The 21,411-nt window shown below is 42.2% G+C and overlaps 1 protein-coding gene across 1 annotated transcript in view; it reads left to right on the top strand.

The window, feature by feature from the left end:
• The window catches only part of GCN1 (GCN1 activator of EIF2AK4), a 38,214-nt gene extending 19,269 nt beyond the window's left edge, over positions 1-18,945 (top strand). The window contains exons 32-58 of the mRNA XM_033075729.2: positions 715-880; positions 1,820-2,014; positions 2,198-2,444; positions 2,908-3,029; positions 3,335-3,449; positions 3,879-4,058; positions 4,400-4,620; positions 5,298-5,366; positions 5,496-5,634; positions 5,742-5,938; positions 6,297-6,439; positions 7,213-7,330; positions 7,483-7,698; positions 7,987-8,151; positions 8,563-8,724; positions 9,178-9,270; positions 9,511-9,654; positions 10,615-10,884; positions 10,997-11,110; positions 11,611-11,841; positions 12,471-12,664; positions 13,235-13,349; positions 14,406-14,502; positions 15,327-15,475; positions 16,072-16,176; positions 17,433-17,651; positions 18,239-18,945. Of these exons, the coding sequence (XP_032931620.1) occupies positions 715-880; positions 1,820-2,014; positions 2,198-2,444; positions 2,908-3,029; positions 3,335-3,449; positions 3,879-4,058; positions 4,400-4,620; positions 5,298-5,366; positions 5,496-5,634; positions 5,742-5,938; positions 6,297-6,439; positions 7,213-7,330; positions 7,483-7,698; positions 7,987-8,151; positions 8,563-8,724; positions 9,178-9,270; positions 9,511-9,654; positions 10,615-10,884; positions 10,997-11,110; positions 11,611-11,841; positions 12,471-12,664; positions 13,235-13,349; positions 14,406-14,502; positions 15,327-15,475; positions 16,072-16,176; positions 17,433-17,651; positions 18,239-18,364 (4,312 nt within the window). The 3' untranslated portion in view covers positions 18,365-18,945. The remainder of the gene's footprint in view (positions 1-714; positions 881-1,819; positions 2,015-2,197; positions 2,445-2,907; positions 3,030-3,334; positions 3,450-3,878; positions 4,059-4,399; positions 4,621-5,297; positions 5,367-5,495; positions 5,635-5,741; positions 5,939-6,296; positions 6,440-7,212; positions 7,331-7,482; positions 7,699-7,986; positions 8,152-8,562; positions 8,725-9,177; positions 9,271-9,510; positions 9,655-10,614; positions 10,885-10,996; positions 11,111-11,610; positions 11,842-12,470; positions 12,665-13,234; positions 13,350-14,405; positions 14,503-15,326; positions 15,476-16,071; positions 16,177-17,432; positions 17,652-18,238) is intronic.
• Positions 18,946-21,411: the final 2,466 nt, after the last annotated feature.

Here is a 21,411-nt window from a genome sequence, read left to right as displayed (position 1 = left end):
ATCTCATCACTTCTGTGCATCCAAATTAAATTCTTTTGACTTTTATCTAAAAGAACAAATTACATGAATTGTATTGACTTGCTGTTTTCATGTGTCCTTCTGGTAAAGAATATTCGTGCCTCTCAAGCAAACTGGGGACAGCCAGTATTCCATCAAAAAATTGGATGCTGACATCTCTATGTCCTGATAAAAACAGTCTTTCCCTCTTAGACTGTCTGATTTTTGTCTTAGTTTACTGTGTTCCCACCTCTATATGGGCCATTGATTGTTTCAAGAGCAGCAGTGCAAGCCTTAATGAACTGGCCAAATTCCAGTTTGGATAATTACTTTCTGTTTACTTGTATGTTCTGTACAGGTTTAATTGGAGATCATCTTGTTTGCTGCTTGTCTTGAGCTAATCTATCCTTTAATGCTGATGTACCTTGCTGTAAAGCTGCTGCATTTCAGCAGTAGTTGAAGTGATCCTGATGTCTTAAGTTGGCTCAAGTATCCCTAAAGCTTAATTGAGATAAAAGCTATTATATGGCTGAGGGATTGTTATCCTTGTGGGAGACTGAAGCATGGAGTTATGTAATGAAGTGCACAGAGGCATTTTGTTTCCATAATGGTTCTGGCTCTCAGTTTCTGTAATTGCTGCTGATAGCAAATGTGATTGTGAGCTCTCAATTCTGTGAGAAGTCAAGTAAGCTCATAGGTTCATCACCTTCTTCACAGGTGTGGCATAGCACTGGCCCTTAACAAGCTCTCAGAGCATCTGGACAGTTCTCAGGTGAAGCCCCTCTTTCAGTTTTTTGTGCCAGATGCTCTGAATGATCGCAGCCCTGAGGTCAGGAAATGCATGTTGGATGCAGCTCTTTCAACACTCAACACTCATGGCAAAGTAAGTGAATGTTTCTGTCTCTGTCAGTGGAAAAAAGATGTAATGGATATGTAGGTACTGTGCTGGAACCCACATGTTTTTTTTAATTTTTACAAATTTCTTAGAGGTTGCTGTTACTTGTAACAGCTGGAAACTTTCATTTAGGAATTTTTGTGTTCAGAGTTGTTCTCTTAGTGTCTAATGTTGACTAACTGTGGTTCATCCCTGTCATTGCTGTAAAATGGAATATCCCTGAATCAGCTGGAGTTAAAATGGTATAAAACTAGAGTAATAAAAGTAAAATCAGATCATAAATCTTTTAATCCTGTGAAAATGAGAATTCCTTTTCAGGCTTCATGCAAAGCAAAACATGAAATCGTGCTGATTGTTGGCTTAATTAAAATTAAAACATGGAGCAACTGAGGACCATCCTTCTCCCTGCCAGCTCTTCCCCACAGTGTCAGATGGGGAAGGTGTGCAGGGTGTGAATTGCTCAGCTTCTGATTTCCTCATATGTGCCAGTCACCTCTGGACAGATGCCTGTATTCTTTAGTATACCCCAAGACAATTGGGGTATTTTCATATTATTCATTATTTCATTGTGTTTCTTAGAAAAACATTGTGAAGTTTGTTTGATGTTTCTGCTCTCCCTTGGCAAATGGGGTGAGCAGAGGAGTGGGCACTGATGTTCAGGCCTGGGAGCTTGCATTGCTTCTGGTAGAACATCATGCTGGCAGGCTTGGGGATTCTAATTTTGAAGAGCTAATTTCTCTCTAGCAGGAAATATTTGTTGCCTGTTGGGATGGCACAAGTTTTATGTGATGTGACACATGAAATGAACTGTAAATACAGTGTGATTGTTCAGTTGTTGGCTCAGAGAAGAACAAACAAGTCCACTGAGCATAGCAAATCTCATTCTGAGTGGACTCTAGTGGCAAGTTCTGTGGTTTTGTTTTTCAGGACAATGTTAACTCTCTCTTGCCAGTGTTTGAAGAATTCCTGAAAAATGCTCCTAATGATGCCAGTTATGATGCTGTCAGGCAAAGCGTGGTCATTCTGATGGGGTCACTGGCAAAACATCTGGACAAGAGTGACCCTAAAGTGAAACCAATTGTTGGCAAACTGATAGCAGCCTTGTCCACCCCATCTCAGCAGGTAGGTGCCTTTGGGAGGAGCTGTCAGGTTCCACACAGAGGCAGGTTAACACTAGCATACTGTTAGGGAAGGCAGAGAGATGAAAAATGGTGACAGAAAGGTTTCACTTGGGGTGCATTCTAGGGGGAATTTATGTTAGTAATGATTGTTTTGTGATCTGGTGGCTGGTGGATTGTTTTACAGGTTCAAGAGTCAGTGGCAAGCTGTTTACCACCTCTGGTGCCTGCAATTAAGGAGGATGCAGGAGGAATGATCCAGAAGCTGATGCAGCTGCTGTTGGAGTCTGATAAGTACGCTGAGCGCAAAGGTGCAGCCTATGGGCTGGCAGGGCTGGTGAAAGGCCTGGGCATCCTCTCTCTCAAGCAGCAGGAGATGATGACCACGCTGACCGATGCTATCCAGGACAAGAAGAACTTCCGCCGGCGGGAGGGTAAGGAACAGGAGCTCTCCCCTCCAGAGACTCAGCATTTCTCTTGTACCCAATGCCATTGTGGTCAGATGAAGTTCCTGCACCCCTGTGTTTGGTTTAGCTACATTTATTTTACTAAAGTATGTCAAGAAAGAAAGAAATGGGAAGTATCTCTTGTGAGGCTGTTGGTTGTGTATAGTGTCTCAAAATTTCTCAATTCACATTGTGGTGGAAGAAGGATTTCTAGTGCTAGACCATATGGATGTGCCCCCCTCTCCTGTTTCCAAAGGCAGGTGTTGCTGGGGGAGAGCTCCTTTTCTGGGGCTACAAATCCCTACTACAGCACAAGCCATAAGGGCAAGAAAGCAACAGCCTTCAGCTGTGAGATTTGAGTGCTTTTGGAACAATGTTTGGCAAATTGTATCTTCCCATCCTCCTTAAATGAAGTTGTATTTTCCTCTGACAGTCCTTTTTGGGTTTTTAGGGGCTCTGTTTGCCTTTGAGATGCTGTGCAGCATGCTTGGGAAACTGTTTGAGCCCTATGTGGTTCATGTGCTGCCTCACCTGCTGCTTTGTTTTGGAGATGGGAACCAGTATGTGCGAGAGGTAAGGTGCCTTACATTTCTGCTATCACAGACTGTTATAAAATCCAGATGGAGTGGATATGAATCCTGTTTGTAATGGGGCAAATAGAGAAGGTGACCTATCCCTTGAGATACTACTAATAACATTTTGATCTTCTTAGTAACTGAAAGCATCTGATTTCATTGACCATTAATTGGGAACTACTTAGCCAGCTGCATCATTTTTTACTGAGACACTATTTACATGAAGGCTTTGTTCCCAGAGAGTCTCAGAGGAAGGAAAACAGAGTTGTGTCACAGTTTGTAAGTGTTCTCTTCTCCTTGGAGGCTGCAGATGACTGTGCCAAAGCTGTAATGAGCAATCTGAGTACTCATGGAGTGAAGCTGGTTTTGCCATCGCTTCTTGCAGCACTGGAAGAGGAATCTTGGAGAACTAAAGCTGGTATGGACCAATATGTGCCTGACACAATTGAGAGTGACCCACAGTTCCCTTTGCTATCATCCCCCTTGTCAACCTTCATCCCTGTTATAAGGGACTGTGAAACTTCTCCAGCTTTTTACAGCTGAGTTCCCTGGCACATTTGAGTAACCTTTTTTCCCCTGGGATAATCAAGGGGCAGTTTGTATCCTGTTTCTATAGTCGTACTTCAGAACTTTCTTAACACATTCCTTTTCCCTAGTACAAAAGAAAAGTATTTTTTGGTATCTTTAGGTGGCATAGGGTGACTCAATGCATTTCAGCCTTTCTTTTCTCTCCAACTGGTAGATTTGAGTTTGAAGCAAATGTGATCTTCATCTCATGTCAGTTCTTAATACTGTGTTTTGTCTTTTCTATTGTCTTTTTTTTTTTCTTGGTGAACTTTGTTCACAGGGTCTGTGGAACTGCTGGGGGCTATGGCATACTGTGCTCCCAAACAACTCTCTTCCTGTTTACCCAACATCGTGCCCAAACTCACTGAAGTGCTGACAGATTCCCATGTGAAGGTGCAGAATGCAGGGCAGCAGGCTCTCAGGCAGATTGGGTCTGTCATCAGGAATCCAGAGATCCTGGGTAAGACCTGTCTGTGTATCTCTAATGTCCTGATGTGACTGTGGTTTATAAAAACAAGGTTTAGGTTCACAGTATTTAGGATTAAATGCAAATTTGTCTAGAAATGAAACAAATCCTACAGAAGTATAACATGAAAGCTTAACAGCAGCTATCTGCTTCCAGGCTTTTTAAATGTTCCTGTCCATTTTTTCAGCTGATCTTAATAGAGTTTCCCCTGTCCTTGTGCTGCTTGTTGCTTTAGAAGGACCTGAAACATCCCATGACAACACACCAGCTCATCCTGACACATTTTTGGTTCATGTACAAATAAAGTCTTTTCTTGCCTTTCTCAAAATATTCAGCAATTGCTCCAGTTCTGTTGGATGCTCTCACTGACCCCTCCAGGAAGACTCAGAAGTGTTTGCAGACTCTGCTGGATACCAAGTTTGTCCATTTCATTGATGCTCCATCCTTAGCACTGATCATGCCAATTGTTCAGAGAGCTTTCCAGGATCGTTCCACAGACACCAGGAAAATGGCTGCCCAGATCATTGGGAACATGTACTCCCTGACTGACCAGAAGGTACAGTGCTAAAAATTCCCTCTAACTGTATTCTGATTGATTACAGTGACAAGCACTAGAAGGGATTTATTTGGCTTGGAGATTTTGCTGTTAAGGTAGAAAATACTACCATCCATACAGCTTCATGTGTGTAAATGAGCAGATGACTATAAGGATAGTGACAGTTCTCAGGTCCTTAATTCTGTTGGCCTTTGTCATCTGGTTATTACCAGTTTATCCCTGCAAAAAGGTCTTGTAATTTTTACCGTATAAGAAATGCCTTAATAAACAAACAAGTGAAACACAGATCAGCTGCTAACAAATGGATCCAGGGTTTGTTTGAAAAGTATTTGTAGCACCTGACTGTAGGCTAAAGATCTGTGTTTAATTTTTGTGCTGTTAATCTCTACATTTAAACCTTGTGTAAATGTTAAGAGTGTTGGATTTTCCTAACACACAAACTGTTGGGTTGTGAGTGAGCATTAAAAAGGTTTTGAGTGATCTGCACAGAACTGCTGTTTCTTGGACTTGCAGAATAATTCACTATGCCTGTCTGCAGTGTTGTCAGAGCAGCTAATTAAACTCTCAGGATGTTGAGGATGTTTGCTGATTATAAGGGGTGAATGTCCTTTATATGAAGGTGACTATATTTTCTCTCATTTTGAATCTGGTTCTGACTTTTTGGCTCTTTGTTTTAGGATCTGGCTCCATACCTACCCAGTGTGACCCCTGGACTGAAGGCCTCTCTGTTGGATCCTGTACCTGAAGTAAGTCTTTTTGCACAAACACAGTTTGTCCTTCAGTGCATTGGGTTAAACATTGTCCTAACCAGTCTGGCACATCTGTAGCACCTTTGACTGGACATTTTGCAGATCTCTGTTTCTCTTGGCTGTTAGGTGCGCACAGTGTCTGCAAAGGCCCTGGGGGCCATGGTGAAGGGTATGGGAGAGTCCTGCTTTGAGGATTTGTTGCCATGGCTGATGGAGACACTGACATATGAGCAGAGCTCCGTGGATCGCTCTGGTGCTGCTCAAGGTGGGGACAGCTGTGTGTGAGCACTGAGCTCAGGTTTTCTCATATAAATCAGATTAGCTGCTTGTTTCTTGTGTGTATCAGCTCCTTTCCCTGCTTTTTCCCTCCAGGTCTGGCTGAAGTTATGGCTGGTTTGGGAGTAGAAAAGCTGGAGAAACTTATGCCAGAGATTGTAGCCACTGCCAGCAAAGTGGATATTGCTCCACATGTACGAGATGGTTATATCATGATGTTCAACTACTTGCCCATTACCTTTGGAGACAAGTTCACTCCCTATGTTGGTCCCATCATTCCTTGTATCCTTAAGGTATGTAGCAAAACTGAAGAATTTTATTTATCACAGAATAAAAAGAAGCCTCCAGAATATTTTAAATATAATTTTCAGTAATTGTGGGATGTGCAGAGACTTGTCCAGCTTGGCTGGACTACTAGAAAAAAAGAAAGGGAATTTAAATTATAAATGATTTCTTCTAAGTTATTGGCTTGCTGTCTTTTACTTGTTGTCACTAGTCATTTTTTGAAGTAATCTTTGTGCATTCACAGCTCTGTAATTCATTCGCTTTTTATGGTGGAGGGAGAAAACACTGGTTTGTTTTCCTCCTGTTGCTTGTGTGTATTGTGCTGGAAGGTTGAGTTTTCAGAGCCCCTTTTGTGGCTGTGTGCAGGCCCTGGCAGACGAGAACGAGTTTGTGCGGGACACGGCACTGCGCGCGGGGCAGCGAATCATCAGCATGTACGCCGAGACTGCCATCGCTCTGCTCCTGCCACAGCTCGAGGATGGGCTCTTTGATGACCTGTGGAGGATAAGGTAAGGCAGAACCAGCTCAGCCACAAATGTTTCCCTTCCATGCTTGAAAAACTGGTGTGATTTAGGCTCTGTGTTGCTCCTCAAAAAAATGCAGATACCTCCTGTGAAGCAAAAACAATTGTCTCTTTTTGCTTGTTGATTTGAGTATGATGCCTTACAGCACTTGAGTCTGCAAAGCCCTGCCAGGCTGGATCAGGTTTCCTACTACCTGCAGAGCATTCATGCTGGATTATTAATTCTAGCAGTGACTCTGAAATGCACTTCCAAGGCAGTTGATGTGGCAATATTTAGCTCTTGTGTACTGTTTTTCATTTCTCCAAATGCTGAGCAAGTTATTGTTCTCCTGTGGATGAAAATGAACAGTGGAGCACTCACAGCCAATAGCAGTTGCTCAGAAATTAGCTGCACTCAATTATTTGTGTGAGCTGAGTGCTGCTAAGTACTCCTACCCCAGGTGAATGTTGTTTGGGTTAGACAGATGCAGGCAATGTCTTGTTCCTTTTTTAGAGTCAAGGCTATTCTGAGATTCATTGCTTTGATTTGAAAATTCTCTCAGCCCTTCCATTTTGGAATTCACTCCATCCCTTTCTCTTCATCATGCTGCTTTCAGCCATGTTGGCAGACTGATGTTACACATCAGCCCATGCAGCATTTCAGTGCAGACCCAGCTGTGCTTCACATTTGGCTCTGCTCTGTAGCTGATGTCCTGTCAGAATTGGACAGGTACTGCCTGAGCGCCCTGTTCCTAACAATTGACTTGCTCCTGTTGCCAGGTTTAGCTCAGTTCAGCTACTTGGAGATCTTCTATTCCATATCTCAGGAGTGACTGGAAAAATGACCACAGAAACTGCCTCAGAGGATGACAACTTTGGAACAGCCCAGTCAAACAAGGTAAAGCTGTTCTTGCCTGTGGTACCTTTATTTTTTTCAAATTCTCCTATTTTAAATCAGCCTGCTGGAAAGACAAATTGAACAATCATGTATTCTGTTCTTTTTATAGATTTCATGGGCAGACAATACAATTCTGTGCTGTTTCTTTGCAGGCTATCATTAATGCTCTGGGGGTGGAGAGGAGGAACAGGGTGCTGGCAGGGCTGTACATGGGCCGCTCGGACACGCAGCTGGTGGTACGCCAGGCCTCCTTACACGTCTGGAAAATCGTTGTGTCAAACACTCCTCGCACGCTGCGGGAAATCCTGCCAACACTCTTTGGGCTTCTGCTGAAATTCCTGGCCAGTACTTGTGCAGATAAGCGAACGGTGAGGAATTTAGTTGTCCCTTCCTTATGCTGCAGGTGGCTGTAGAAAATAATTCCTGAGGAACACAAGATAATTCTTCTCTACAAGCTGTCATCAATTTAACTCTTCTAAGCATGAGCATGTCTGAGTTCTGTTTGCTGAAGGCAACTGTGATTGTGATGACAGTAAAACTATTTCTCGATGGTTATTTGTAATACTGTTTCCATGGTCAAAAGTGAACATTAGTTCACAGTTCACCTTCTATAGTTTCATTAAAAAGGAAAATAATTAAAACGTTTTTGGGGACAGGTTGCAGCACGGACGTTAGGAGACCTTGTTCGAAAATTAGGGGAGAAGATCCTTCCTGAAATCATTCCTATCCTGGAAGATGGACTGAGATCAGACAAGAGTGATGAGAGGCAAGGAGTCTGCATTGGTTTGAGTGAGATCATGAAATCAACCAGCAGGGATGCGGTGAGTCACAAGTGCCAGGTGAAATTCCTGCTTTCCCAGGTATTGATGCTATGGTGCAGGTATTGCACTTGGGACAGAAAAATGCAGCTAGTGCTGGACTTGTTCTGTGCTCTGAAGTCAGGGCCTTGTAACTAACACTGAATTGCTGCTCAGGCACATTATATGAATTTGTATCAGTCAGTAAATTCAAACATTGCCTTTTATGAGATATAATACTAGAAATCTTCCACTAGGTAGCCTTAGAGCACTGCAGCTATTTGTGCTGATGGATCCTGCTTTTCTTCCAGTACTATTCCAAGCAAACTGCAGTTTAGTTTCAGTTGTGAAAATTCTGCATTCTTCACTGCTTTACTGAGATATGCATGTCTGTTGTGCTTTAGATATTCTGTAATTTCATCTCTTCATCTACAGGTACTGCTTTTCTCTGAGTCCCTGGTACCTACAGTGAGAAAAGCACTGTGTGACCCTCTGGAAGAAGTTCGAGAGGCTGCAGCCAAAACATTTGAACAGCTGCACTCAACAATTGGCCATCAGGCTCTTGAAGACATCCTGCCTTTCTTGCTGAAGCAGCTGGTGAGCATTGCTCAGCATTAGTCAACAATCTGATTAATGATGTTGTGGGACAAGTTTTGAATAATTAACTTAGAAGGAGGATTGTAGTGGCAAACCTTCCAGGGAATGGCGGCAGAATTTTGTCTCCTCCTAGAGTCATCCCAGCTAGTGGTAGGGAAGATGTTGTGGCTTAAACCTAGGCCTAAGAATTGCTACACCTGGCTCTGTGATGGAATTGTCATTGTCACCAAGGAAATTGCTTGGCCAGCATCCCTGAAATGGAAAATCTTTCTGATATGACAGAAGAGCTTGGTTTGGGTTTTGCTAGGTACTATGAGAATATGAGAACATTTTTGAATAGAAGAAGGACTTGGTTTTGTTTTTATGATCACATGGAAAATTGTCCCTTGAAACAGGGCTAAACCTGGTGTGCCACAGATCATTTCTCAGGTTTGTCTCTCTCTTTCCCTGTAGGATAATGAAGAGACAGCTGACTTTGCTGTGGATGGTCTTAAACAAGTTATGGCTGTCAAGAGCCGCGTGGTGCTGCCTTACTTGGTGCCAAAGGTACAATGGGAAATCAATTTTAAACTTCATATCTCTGCTGTTTCCTCTGCTTGCTGCCAGTTTTCTTTGGACCAATATGGCAAAAGGAAGAGTGTAGTCTGAAGTTTTCTTCTAATTTTGTGCTAAAAACATTGTCATTTGGCTTGTGATGCATAAATATTTCATGTTGTAAAAAAAAGTGAGACTCTTTTTGAAACAGCTTTCTGCTTGTTTCAATTTTTGGTGTTTTTATTTTTGTAGCTGACTACTCCCCCAGTGAACACCCGGGTGCTGGCTTTCCTCTCCTCAGTGGCAGGGGACGCTCTGACACGGCACTTGAGTGTCATCCTGCCGGCCATGATGTCTGCACTCAAAGAGAAGCTGGGCACCAGTGAAGAGCAATTGGCAAGTAGCACAGCTCAGCTTTTTGTTGTGACAGGTTGCCTGCAGATAGTGCACCAGGTTTACTTCCCAGCCCAGAATCTGTGTTCTCTAGATTCACAGATTGCATGTTTAATTCAGTCCATTAGCTTCTCCAGGATGAGTCTTTGCCTGGTGGCATATTGTGAGTCAAAAAACGTATGCTTTCCAGATCTATTTGTATCCATTTAAAAGTCTCCTTGGTCTGCTACAAGATACAATTCTCAGTTTACTTATTCCTGGAGAACTGCCAGAAAGTCTAGTTAACTTTGTATTTATTCTTGGTGTAGAAGACTGAGAGATTAAAGGGCTGCAGGGAGGAAATCTCCTATTTTGCATGCTGCACTCCTCCTGTACTGCTTTCCAAAACATCTGGTGTTTGGACTCCAGAGAACATCCTGGAGTTGTGACTGTGGACAGACATTTTCATAATCAGTTGGTGAATTAGGAATGAGTGACACAGTCTTGTTGTCCTTCTGCTGTGGATACCTATTAGATCAGCTTCTAGCCCCAAGTCTGCCTGGAGATCTCTGATGTACCCACAGACGTGCTTATAATTAGTGCTGTGACGCACAGCATTAAACTACCTAAATCAGAAGAATGTTATCTGACTAGACTCACAGTCTCTCATGGGTGAGTAAGATGGGGAGACTGAGCTACTCTAATTTTTGTAAATTAGCCCTCCTGCAGCTGCTGCAGTGATCAGTTCAGCAGAGTTTGGTCACTTGTTAAATTTTAACAATTGGTCATACCTGTGTCTTCACCAGGACTGAGTCAAGCCTTTAATGGTGATGTGATCAGCTCTTTAATGAGAAACAATTAGCAAGTGGGGTGTGTTGTAATATTTATCTAGAGTCAGTGCTGGGGATAACGTGGAGAAACCTGGGGCTAAATTTGGCTTTGTTCTGTTTGAGAGCTAATGTAAAGTTAATTTGGACTCTTCAGGAGATGGCAAACTGCCAGTCTGTGATCCTGTCTGTGGAAGATGATGTTGGACAAAGAATTATAACTGAAGATTTGCTAGAAGCTACCCGCAGCCCTGAGCTGGGCATGAGACAGGCAGCAGCTGTCATGCTGAACATCTACTGCTCCAAGACAAAAGCAGACTACACTGGGCATCTCAGGAGCTTGGTTTCAGGCTTGATCCGCCTGTTCAATGACACCAACCCTGTAGTTCTGAATGAAAGCTGGGATGCACTTAATTCCATCACCAAGGTGAGAGGCAGCTTAAAAAGGTTACAGGAGTAATGCTTGTCCTGAGAAGACTTCACAAAATATATCTGGATGTCATGTTGCCTGATGTTTGTTTTACCCCTCTCTCCTGCAGAAATTAGATGCTGGGAACCAGCTTGCTCTCATTGAGGACCTGCACAGGGATATCCGGATTGTAGGGAATGAGGCCAAGGGCGAGCATGTGCCAGGATTCTGTATTCCTAAGAAGGTAAAGGATCAGAATGAGTGTGGATTCATCACAGCCACAATACCCCACCTTTGGGGAGAGCTGATTGACATTGCAGCTATTAGAAGCAGTGACTATTTAGGCATTCCAGACCTGTATATTGGAGGGTTTTCTGTGGGTCAGAGCTCTTGAGTAACCCTACAGAACACCCCTCTGACAGTTCTGGTATGCATGTAAGTTATGGTTACTGCCTGCTTTTTGTGGGGGAGTAACACTGGACTTCTGTGCCAAATTTCTCTGGTTTAAAAATTCCCTGAGCTGCCACCACTTTTCTCATAGCAACTGGCTTAGTAAGGCGGAGAGGCATGAAATCAAACCAAATAAAAGTAGCTCTCTCAATGTGGAATCAGGCAGCTGAAGGTCAACAGGAAATTGAGATAAACTCTCCAAGTTTGTGCATCTGGTGTATAATAGGAGCAAAAATAAGATACATATTTCTTGCATCTTAGCTTCTGAGCTTTCTTATCCGATTTTCGTGACAGGGAGTGACTTCCATACTTGTGGTGCTGCGGGAAGGTGTTTTAACTGGTAACCCAGATCAGAAGGAGGAGGCAGCAAAGGCCTTAGGGCTGGTTATAAAGCTGACTTCTGCTGAAGCTCTCAAACCATCTGTGGTGAGCATCACTGGGCCACTCATTCGAATCTTGGGAGATCGGTTCAGCTGGAATGTCAAGGTGGCTCTGCTTGAAACATTAAGCCTTCTTTTAGCTAAGGTAAGAGTCAAAGTATTGAACTGTGGTTTGTGAACATTTTCCATGGCAACCTTCAGAAATATCTGTTGCTGTTCATGTAAATACAGCTGGGATGCCTGCTGCTGTGGATTTGATATGTAGGAATAGCACTGTAACTGGATTGCATTCTTCCAGCAGCATCTGGCCTACAAAAAAAGCCCCCAGTGCTGAACAACTGGGCTTCTTAGAAATACTGATAAATGCTGATCCCACTTTCAAGTGATTAAAACCCACCATGTAATTAATCTCTCCTGTATCTGCCATTTTTATGTATTGTTTAGTGCAAAGATCTTATGTATCTGAACAGAGCTGAGCTTTTATTTTCTGTACTCAGTGCTCTGAGTACAAAAGGCTGTTCATGATAATGTAAAATTTCTCAGTGCTGCCCTTGTATGTCAGTGTGAAGAAAAGATTATTAGATTGGAAAAGGTCAAAGGTTTTGTGGTGAATTGTTGTTTCATGTTTTTCCTACTTTGGTAGCGCGTTAGATTTAACGAGGGCTCTCTGATAACAAGCTGTTGTAGATGAGGTTATGCTGTTTTCAGGCTTTGATCTCTAGCTGCTCTTTAATACTTGACCCCACCACTTTCCCTTCCTCCACCCTGGAATAGGTTGAGATTGCTTTGAAACCGTTTTTGCCCCAGTTGCAAACAACGTTCACCAAAGCTCTGCAAGACTCAAACCGCGCTGTTCGCCTTAAAGCTGCTGATGCTCTTGGGAAGCTCATTGTCATCCATGTCAAAGTGGATCCTCTCTTCACAGAGCTCCTGAATGGAATTCGTACCAGCGATGACTCTGCCATCAGGTAAGCTGCAACTGACAGCTCAGACCTTCCTGAAAGGATGAAAGAGCTGGGATGAATGAACAAAACCCCCATTAGAGAAAGATGTGTGTATTCATGAAAGCAGTGGACTGTAAGCCAAGAATGGGGATGATGGGGCTTTCCTGTATAAGGTGAGCTGTGAGAGTATTTTAGGAGAAAGGGTGCTTGGGGTCTGTCCAGTTCTCCTCTCCTGCACATCCCCAAGCAGCCCACTTGCAGATAAAAGGCAGTATTGACTGTCAATCTGACCTGAAGTAAAGCAGCCGTTCTTGTATCCTGAGGGCTCAGATCCCTAAGATATGAACTTCCTGGCATGATAATTTTTTTAATGTTTGAACAATCAGAAAGTATCTGTGTTGTGTTAGACACAGAGATGAAAGTACTATCTAGGATGGGGTCTGCAGCAGTGCAGAGAGGAGATCACTCTCCCAAAGTGTAAGGCATCTCAGTGTAATTGCTGTGCAAGGATCTGCAGGTGGTATCCAGAGCAAAATTTCTCTTGGAGGGTGGGGGAGAGGCAGCATCTTAACTGTAGAATGTGATCTCTTGCAGGGATACGATGCTGCAAGCGCTGCGGTTTGTCACACGAGGAGCTGGTGCAAAAGTAGATGCTGCAATTAGGAAGAATATTAGCACTGTGCTGCTGGGGATGCTGGGACACGATGAGGTACTGCTTCAGCCAGCTGCAAAGCTCCCCTGCTGCACACAGTCTTGTTCTTATGTTTAAAATCTGAACTTGCTAACAGAATTACTATCTAAAATAACTTTCTGGGAAAATTACTAATGATGTAGTCACAGTGAAGAATTGGAGATCCCTGACCAGTCAGTCCCTGGTTACTCTGAAAAGCCTCCAGTTTAATGTTTCCTTGGCAACTGCATTTAGGGGTTTGGCCTGCAGCTCCTCACTGACAGGTTTCAGGTAGCTCTGCTGTCAGGATTTGCTTTTTATCTTGGAGAAAGCCTGTAGTACCCTCATTATATGCACATATGTGTTTGTAGCCTCTCAGGTGAGGTTTATCATTCTGTGTGAGAAATTTTTCAGATAATGGCAGATTTTTCTCCAATGAGAGAAGCTCTCTAAGTTTAATATAGGGTCTTCTGTATATAGCAGATAGCAACAGTAACATGAGTGAGATTAAATTAATCATCTTATAATGTCTTTTTTATGTCAGTCTCTGCAACAGGCATGCAACTATTGACAGGCTAGAAATAGAAAAATTGAAATATTCCACTGGGTTGTAAATTTGGGGGAGAAGTGGACAGTAATGGGATGGTCACATAAGGAAGCCAAAATAGCAAAAGCCTGGAAGTGTTAAAGGAAAAGTAGTAAGAGTGTATCACAGAGACCAGCTCATCCAGAGATGGCTAGAAAAAACACTTAAGAGTAAGTGATTCTAAACAAAGTTCTTGTGAACTCCTCTTTTACAACATTGAATTTCATCTTTATGATCTTTCCATTTAACAAATCAGAACTTAGATAAGATCTGTAATTCTTCAGTCTCTGCTGGCTTTTTTTGACCTTAGATTTGGTTTTAAGTTCCATTATGCACAAGAAATGATGTGAACTGAAAGAAATCCCCAGAGAGTAGGAGTGAAATACTATTTATTTTCTACCCCTCTTTATTTCCTGTCATCTTCTGACAGTTGTTTATCTTGCTGCCTGTCTCTGGGGTGTGTTGAGCTCAAGCTCATGCCATGTTCTCTGTCTCCCATGCCCTGTCAGGATGCCACCCGCATGGCCTCGGCCGGCTGCCTGGCAGAGCTGTGCGCCTTTCTGTCCGACGACGAGCTCAGCACTGTCCTCTACCAGCACCTACTGGGTAAGTGAAGCTGTTTACAGGAGTGGAACAGATTCTGAAAGCAGGGCAGATTCCTTCTCAGCCATTGATTCAAGCTAACTTTGTGACTGAATCTCTGCTCTGTATTTTCTTGTGCTTTTCTTTGCTCATGGCTCTTAATTTGTGTGCTCTGGTACACAGGGAACACAGGTAACTGGTTGTCACTTGGGGTTCCCAGACTTTTTTCTCTGGATTTGTTATCTGATGACTTGATAAAAGTACTAGCATGGCTGAGTAATTGCTGTTGCCAACATGAGGACAGCTGGACATGACAGGATATTCAGGCAGGGTGGACAGGAGAGCACTGTGTAGGCTGGCTGATGCTAATTGCAGGCCACATCTGATGGCTGCACATGCTTTTGGAGAATTAACTAATTTGCCTCTAAGTTAGAAAAAATCATGAGTTTTATAGGACTCCTGTGTTTGAGAGTGTTATGGATTACTCTCCCCTGTGGGATTAAAAAGGAATTCTGTTGGCTGGTCAAATTATAGATGACTTTCACAAATTTATGAGAGAGTCAAAGCTTGTCTAATTTTGAACTATCAGAAGTATCTGAGTTGAACAAGAGAGTCTCTTGTTTGTGTCTGCTTCCCTGCCTGCCAAGTGGTGTTCCTGCCTGGAAAAAGTGTTGATTTTAGCTCTGTCTGTATGTCTTCTTGGGAGGAATGGAGGAAGCAGGGCACTGCTTTAGATACTGCTCGTTATATCATTTTATGGCAGTGAATTCACAAACTGCCAAAAGCCTCTCAGATGAAGAGGACTAGATGGCAGGAGCCCTGCCATTGTTCTGTTCTTTCCTCTGCAGCAGATGTTTCTGGCATTGACTGGATGGTGAGGCATGGCCGGAGCCTGGCGCTCTCCGTGGCTGTCAACGTGGCTCCTGGCAGGCTGTGTTCCCCAAAATACTACAACAGTGTCCAGGAGATGATTTTGAGCAATGCCACAGCAGACAGGGTGAGTCCTGCCCCACAGTGGGGGAGTGCTGGTGCAAGTGCTTGTTGGGAGCAGTTTTGAAAGGTGTGTGAACAGGCTCCTGTGATAAAAACCCCCAAGTGCCATCTGAACATTCTCCTTTGGGCTAGATGCAGTTTTTATGCTGAAATTACACAACTGTTCTGGTTCTTTGAGTTCTGCTCTCTGGGGAGGTGAAGATTAAATAATCTTTAACTGCAGAGTAGCTTTCATTTGGAGTAAATTACACTCCTGTTTCCCTAGAGAGTTCTCATTCACAGACCAAGTTTGCAAGAAGTGGAAATTACTCATTTTAGGAGGGGGATTTTAATCTGATATTGAATGGATGAGTAGTTTGGGGTAGGAATTTTGTAGGCTTGGTGGGGGCTGCTGCCTTATTTCTTCTGGCTCATGGTTGCACTGGGATTTTTTCATCATATTACCCAATACCATTAACCCAATGTTTTCCTGCTTTGATGCTGCTGTTCTTTTGAAAGATGGGTTTAGCCTTCCACAAAAGCTGACAGACCATGAGTTGGTTTTAAAGGTTGTTGTTGAATTTTGCTCTAGTAATACCAATTCTTGTCTTTATGGTAAAGATCCCCATTGCAGTTAGTGGCATCAGAGGGATGGGCTTTCTCATGAAATACCACATGGAAGGAGGAGGCACCCTGCCTCCCAAACTTTCCAGCCTCTTTATTAAGGTAAGAATTTTCATGTTAACTACCTGGTGGTGTTCTTGTGTGATCTGAATCTCTGACCAAACTCATGAGTGTGTCTGTCAAGTCCCTGACAATCTAGACATTTCTTTTTGAGGCTGAGTGCAGACAGAGTCACTGCATCAGCCTGCTTTGAAGCTGTGAATACAACACTGCCATCCCTGCTCTAACATGGAAATTTGCTTTTGAGCTTTCTGCGCTGAATCTCAAGTCTGATTCTTATAAATGCATTTTTCCTCTGCAGTAGCAAACAGCTGGCAGAGAGGCAGAGAAGAGTGGATGGAAGCTGTCAGGTTTTTAAGATTGCTAAAGGTCAAACAGCCTTTGCTAGAATGTATGGAATACCAAAACTCACCTGACCTGAGAACACTGAAGTAAACATCTCTTTCAGTTCATTTAGATTTAAATATTTTTCTTCCAAATTCCTTTATTGGTTGTTTGTTTCTTTCGGTGTGTGGCTGGGGTTTCTTTAATGGTCTGGCCTCCCCAAACCCCACCACACATGTGAGTATCCCTCTTGGCAGACAAGGATAGATAGAGAAGGGTGAGGCAGCATGTTACATTTTCAGATTTTACTTTTCTTTGCAATTTGCTTAACAACTACCAAACATGCCAAGTTGACATGATACAGGCCAATATTCTTCAAAGCAAACTTCTTGTTTGAAATTCAACTTTTCTATATTAATACAATAGTATTGTATTAAAATATAAAATATCACACTTGCCACATAAAACTTTATCACTGTGTTAATAATGCACGTGACATTCAGATGTTAGCTTTCATGTTTTAAATGGGTTAAGGTTAAAATACAAAAGTCTCATTCTTTGAATTTTAAAGTGAAATCCACTGTTAAAATGTTCCCAGTATTCCAACCAGAGACTGGCTTGGCTGTTGTTGCTGAGTGAGTGTGTTGTAGAGGTGCTGACAGTATCAGCTTTTCTGCTCTTAGTGGTCATTGTCATTTCCTGAGACAGTTGAGATAAACATGTGACACTGTGACCAACTACATATTTAGAAATTTTCTACTGAAAAGTTGTCTTGTGTTGAAGGTTTGACCTTCTCTTACACAGTTTAGTCAGACTTAATTGGTAACAAGTGTGTATCTTGTGTACCTGTGAGTTGAAAACTGTTTGCTTTTCTTAGCATAGTTTTAAATGCTTAAATTAGAAAAAAATTAACAACTGCTTTAAATACATGTCCTTGGTATATGTGAATGTAAGTGTATCTTTGTCTCCTTCAGTGTCTTCAGAACTCATCCAGTGACATAAAGTTAGTTGCAGAAAAGATGATTTGGTGGGCAAATAAAAGCCATCTTCCCCCACTGGATACTCAGACAATTAAACCAATTCTCAAAGCACTTCTGGACAACACAAAAGACAAAAACACCAGTGTAAGAGCCTACAGTGACCAGGCTATTGTGAACCTTCTGAAGATGAGAGCGGGTGAAGAAGTGCTTGAGGTATGAGACATATAAAAAACCGTAATTGTTGGTAGCAAGGCTGTATCACTTGTTCTGCTTTTGTCTGTATGGTGCTTGAAACCTCAGAATGTGCTGGAAGTCTCTTATGAAATAGATGAAGTGGGACATTCCCATTTTCATTTAGATCTTCAGCAGCATTCTCATGCTAAGCTCTGAAGAAATCAGCAACACCTGTTCTGTACAACCTTATAAAATAAAATAATAATAAAATTGAGGCATTTAGCATCCCCTCTAAAGCCTTGCCTGTGCTGAGCTCCCTCAGCTGGCACTGATAATTCATTGCTTTGGTCACTTGGATGATCATAGGGTGCTAGGGAGTATTTAGGATGGACTACTACTTTGTGCATCCATTTCCAGGCCTGTTTTCTAAGTCTGACCTGCTTTTGGATAGTTCCCACATCTGGAATTGTAAACCCAGGTGAAGACTTTTGGGATGTTGGAAAGATTTTTAGTTAATACAATTAGTTAATAATTATTTAGTTAATAATAGTTAGCACGTAAGGTACTCACTCAGATTTTGAATGGTGTGTGGTAAGGAGTTGGTAATTGCTGTCTCCCTTCCACAGTCAGTTTCCAAGATTCTGGATGCTGCCAGCCTGGAGCTCCTCAGTGAGAGCTGCAGGAGGTCCCTGCGGAAGCTGGCTGGGCAGGCTGACTCCGAGGAACAGATCGATGACACCATCCTGACGTGATGAAGCTCCCGAAGACCAGCAAACACTGAAGCAACCGCTGCATCAGCATTTCAACTCAAACACCTGTTAGAAATGTTTTCATTTTTGAAAATGTTAATTCTGATGGGATTTCATGAAAAGGACTCCCAGAGAGTATTTTAGTATCAAATATGCCAGAATAGCCTTAATTAGACCCACACTAGATGAAAATCAAAAATTTGGTCCCCTTTTTGAAACAGGTAATGCACAAGAGACAGACATACTAACCAATACTGGTCAGCTGTGGCCAACTTGAGATGTGGCTAGAGCACATCAGGCTTAAACTCTGGTGACAACCATTTCCTTCCCAGGGTCTGTGCAAAAACTCCAGTACTGCAGGTATTGTTGGTTTTTCCACCCACCCTGGAGGCAGGAATAGAACTCAGTGAAAGTTCAGTTGTATTGTTTCTGTGTACTGCTAACTTGCTGCTTGTGACGGTTCTGAAGACTGAAAATCCCTGTAAAACGGAGTATTTAAAATAGCCTTAGGAATCACAGATGGAAAGGGGGATTAAATGCAGTCTGTTTAGAGAAGGAACATTTAATAAAGGCTCTGACTTTGATCCTTCTGATGTAAATTGTTCTTTTTACAAAGTCATTTGTCAACAAACTTATGCTGTGATTTACTTTTCAGACCTGTTTGTTCTAGGGCATACAGTTTGTAGAGTGAACAGTGCTGTGATCTGTGAAAACCTTTTGCAGAACTGAGGCAAGACAGGGTTTAAAGTCAAGCCAGAACTGACATTTAATGAAATTTGTAAGTAATTACTCCAGTTAGTTTCTGAAGTATTTTTGACTACAGATAGCTTTTTAGTTACCCAGCATGTGAAAAGTCCTTTGTATTTACATCTTCAAAGGCTTCACAAGATACTTGGCACTAGGTTTTTTGGTCAATGAGTTCTGCTGCTCCAAGAAAGTATTTTATTTTACCTGGCCACATCTATCTCTCTTGAAAAAAAGTATTTTAATTTACTGGTACATTTTAGGTCACTTGATGGAAATAGTGAAAATCTTGTTGCAGACTACAGATTTTTAGAAGGCAAAATGAGCTTTAGTTTCCATGTAGAGCAATAGTTAAGTGAGCCATATCTATTTTATGAAACTCACAGAAGCTGGTTGCTCCTGAGAAGCCAGAGCACAAACATTAGTTATTTCATGTGGATGGGGTGTGTGTGATCTTCCTTGCTTGTAACTCTGGATGGCTCAAACCATGATGATGGGAGAACACAACACTACACATCATAAAATTTGAGAGCATGAAGTGGAATCCCATGGGAACACACGTTCTGCTAGAAGCAATTTTCTGATTGTTACGGCAGTAGCAGCAAACACAAGAAGGTTTTTATCACACTAATGCTTCAAACATCAAGATACAATCATGAGCAGGTACTGGGGAGTGTTGTGGTTTGTTCTGGTCAGAAATATGAGAATCTGGTAAAAGGTTCTTGGTGCTGTGTCAGTTCCTAGCCTGTGGTCTCCTGACCACAGATTTGCTACAGGAGTTAGTGGAAGGAACTTGGGGAAATCAGCTATTTTACCCTAAAACAGGCTCATTCCTAGCTGATTGCCACACAATGTTTATATAGCATTGCAGGATGGAGATTCCATAGCCTCTCTATGCCTCTATTTCATTATATGAACCTATCAGACTGTCAGAACTTACCTCATGTCTGAAGAAAGTTTTCCTTGCTGCTACTTGAGCCCATTGCTGCTTGTCCTGTTCCCACAGACATTGAAAACAGTTCATTTTTTTCAGCAACTGCACTGTCACTTCAGTATCCTCACCCTGGATGAAATAAATTTAGATTTTCTATGGATTTTCTTAGAGATTTCCATGTTTGCTAAACTTACACTGCTGCCCCTCATGTTTGTTCCATTCTGACTCCTCTTTGCCTCCAGGTGCCCACTGTTGGCCCAGGTTTCACAGGGAGCTGTTCTGCAAGCCCCAAGTAACAAAGTCAATTGCCCACCCCAACACAAGCTCTGGGTGTTGCTTTGTTGCAGCACCACCATGTCGTTGATACATTTACTTTGTGATCAGCTATGAAGCCAAGCTACACAATGGCTCTTTGGATAATTATCTGTAATCTTGTATTTATGCATTGGACAAATTCCTACAAAACTGCAGCGTTTCCCAGTTGGTCTGGTGGAAACTGTGTTCTATTTCATCACAGCTGCATTCTGAAGGTGGGTTTTAATTCTGATTTTTGCCTTTCAAAACACTTGTGAGTCTGAAATCACCTTAAAACTACCTATTTTGTATTGAGTTGGTAATACTCAAGAGTGAAAAACTCAACCCAATGCTTCTAAAGATTTGGCAGCTCAGGGCACTGGAATGAGTTCCACCTGTGATGAATCAGCTGTGCTTTGGGATCACAGGAACAGCAGTTAAACCATGCAATGCAAAACCTCTGCCCTGAAAGCGTACAAAATTTGTTGCCATTCACAACCTGCTAAGTAGGTGTCAAAAAGCTCATTCCATTACTGCAGCCAGGAAGGAATGGCAAGTTTTGGTGAAGAATGGCTCTTTGAGCTCTTTTCATGGGCACCTTGGCTTACCTATTGTGATTCCAACTGATGCTCCACATCAACACGGGAAAGGTAAATGAAGCCTTTTTTATTAACGTGTTCATCTTGGCCAATAAGATCTTCTATTATTTTAATGATTTGTATTTCTAACTTAGGTAGCAGCAAGCGGAAAAACTCATTCATCTTCCCAAACAGCGCCTGAATTTCTGCACTGAGCTTAGTTGTTCTTGAGAGGGAGGAGTAAAAGGTAGGAGTTCCTTGTACTTGTGGAGAATACGCTGATTTTTCAGTCACAGTGAAACACTCGATTTGGATTTTGATACCTACTTTTTGCTAAACTATTTATACACTGCAGTATAATATATCAGAGACAGAATATCCATAATTTTGCCACAACATGAGATCTGATGAATTGATTGTGCCAACTTGGAGACTAAAGAATTTTTTTCTTATTTCAAATGTCTTAAAAATACCATTTGTCAGTAAAAGATAATTTTTTC

This window comes from Catharus ustulatus, chromosome 18, assembly GCF_009819885.2.
Source record: "Catharus ustulatus isolate bCatUst1 chromosome 18, bCatUst1.pri.v2, whole genome shotgun sequence".
Taxonomy (NCBI): domain Eukaryota; kingdom Metazoa; phylum Chordata; class Aves; order Passeriformes; family Turdidae; genus Catharus; species Catharus ustulatus.
This window is presented reverse-complemented; position numbering and strand designations above follow the sequence as displayed.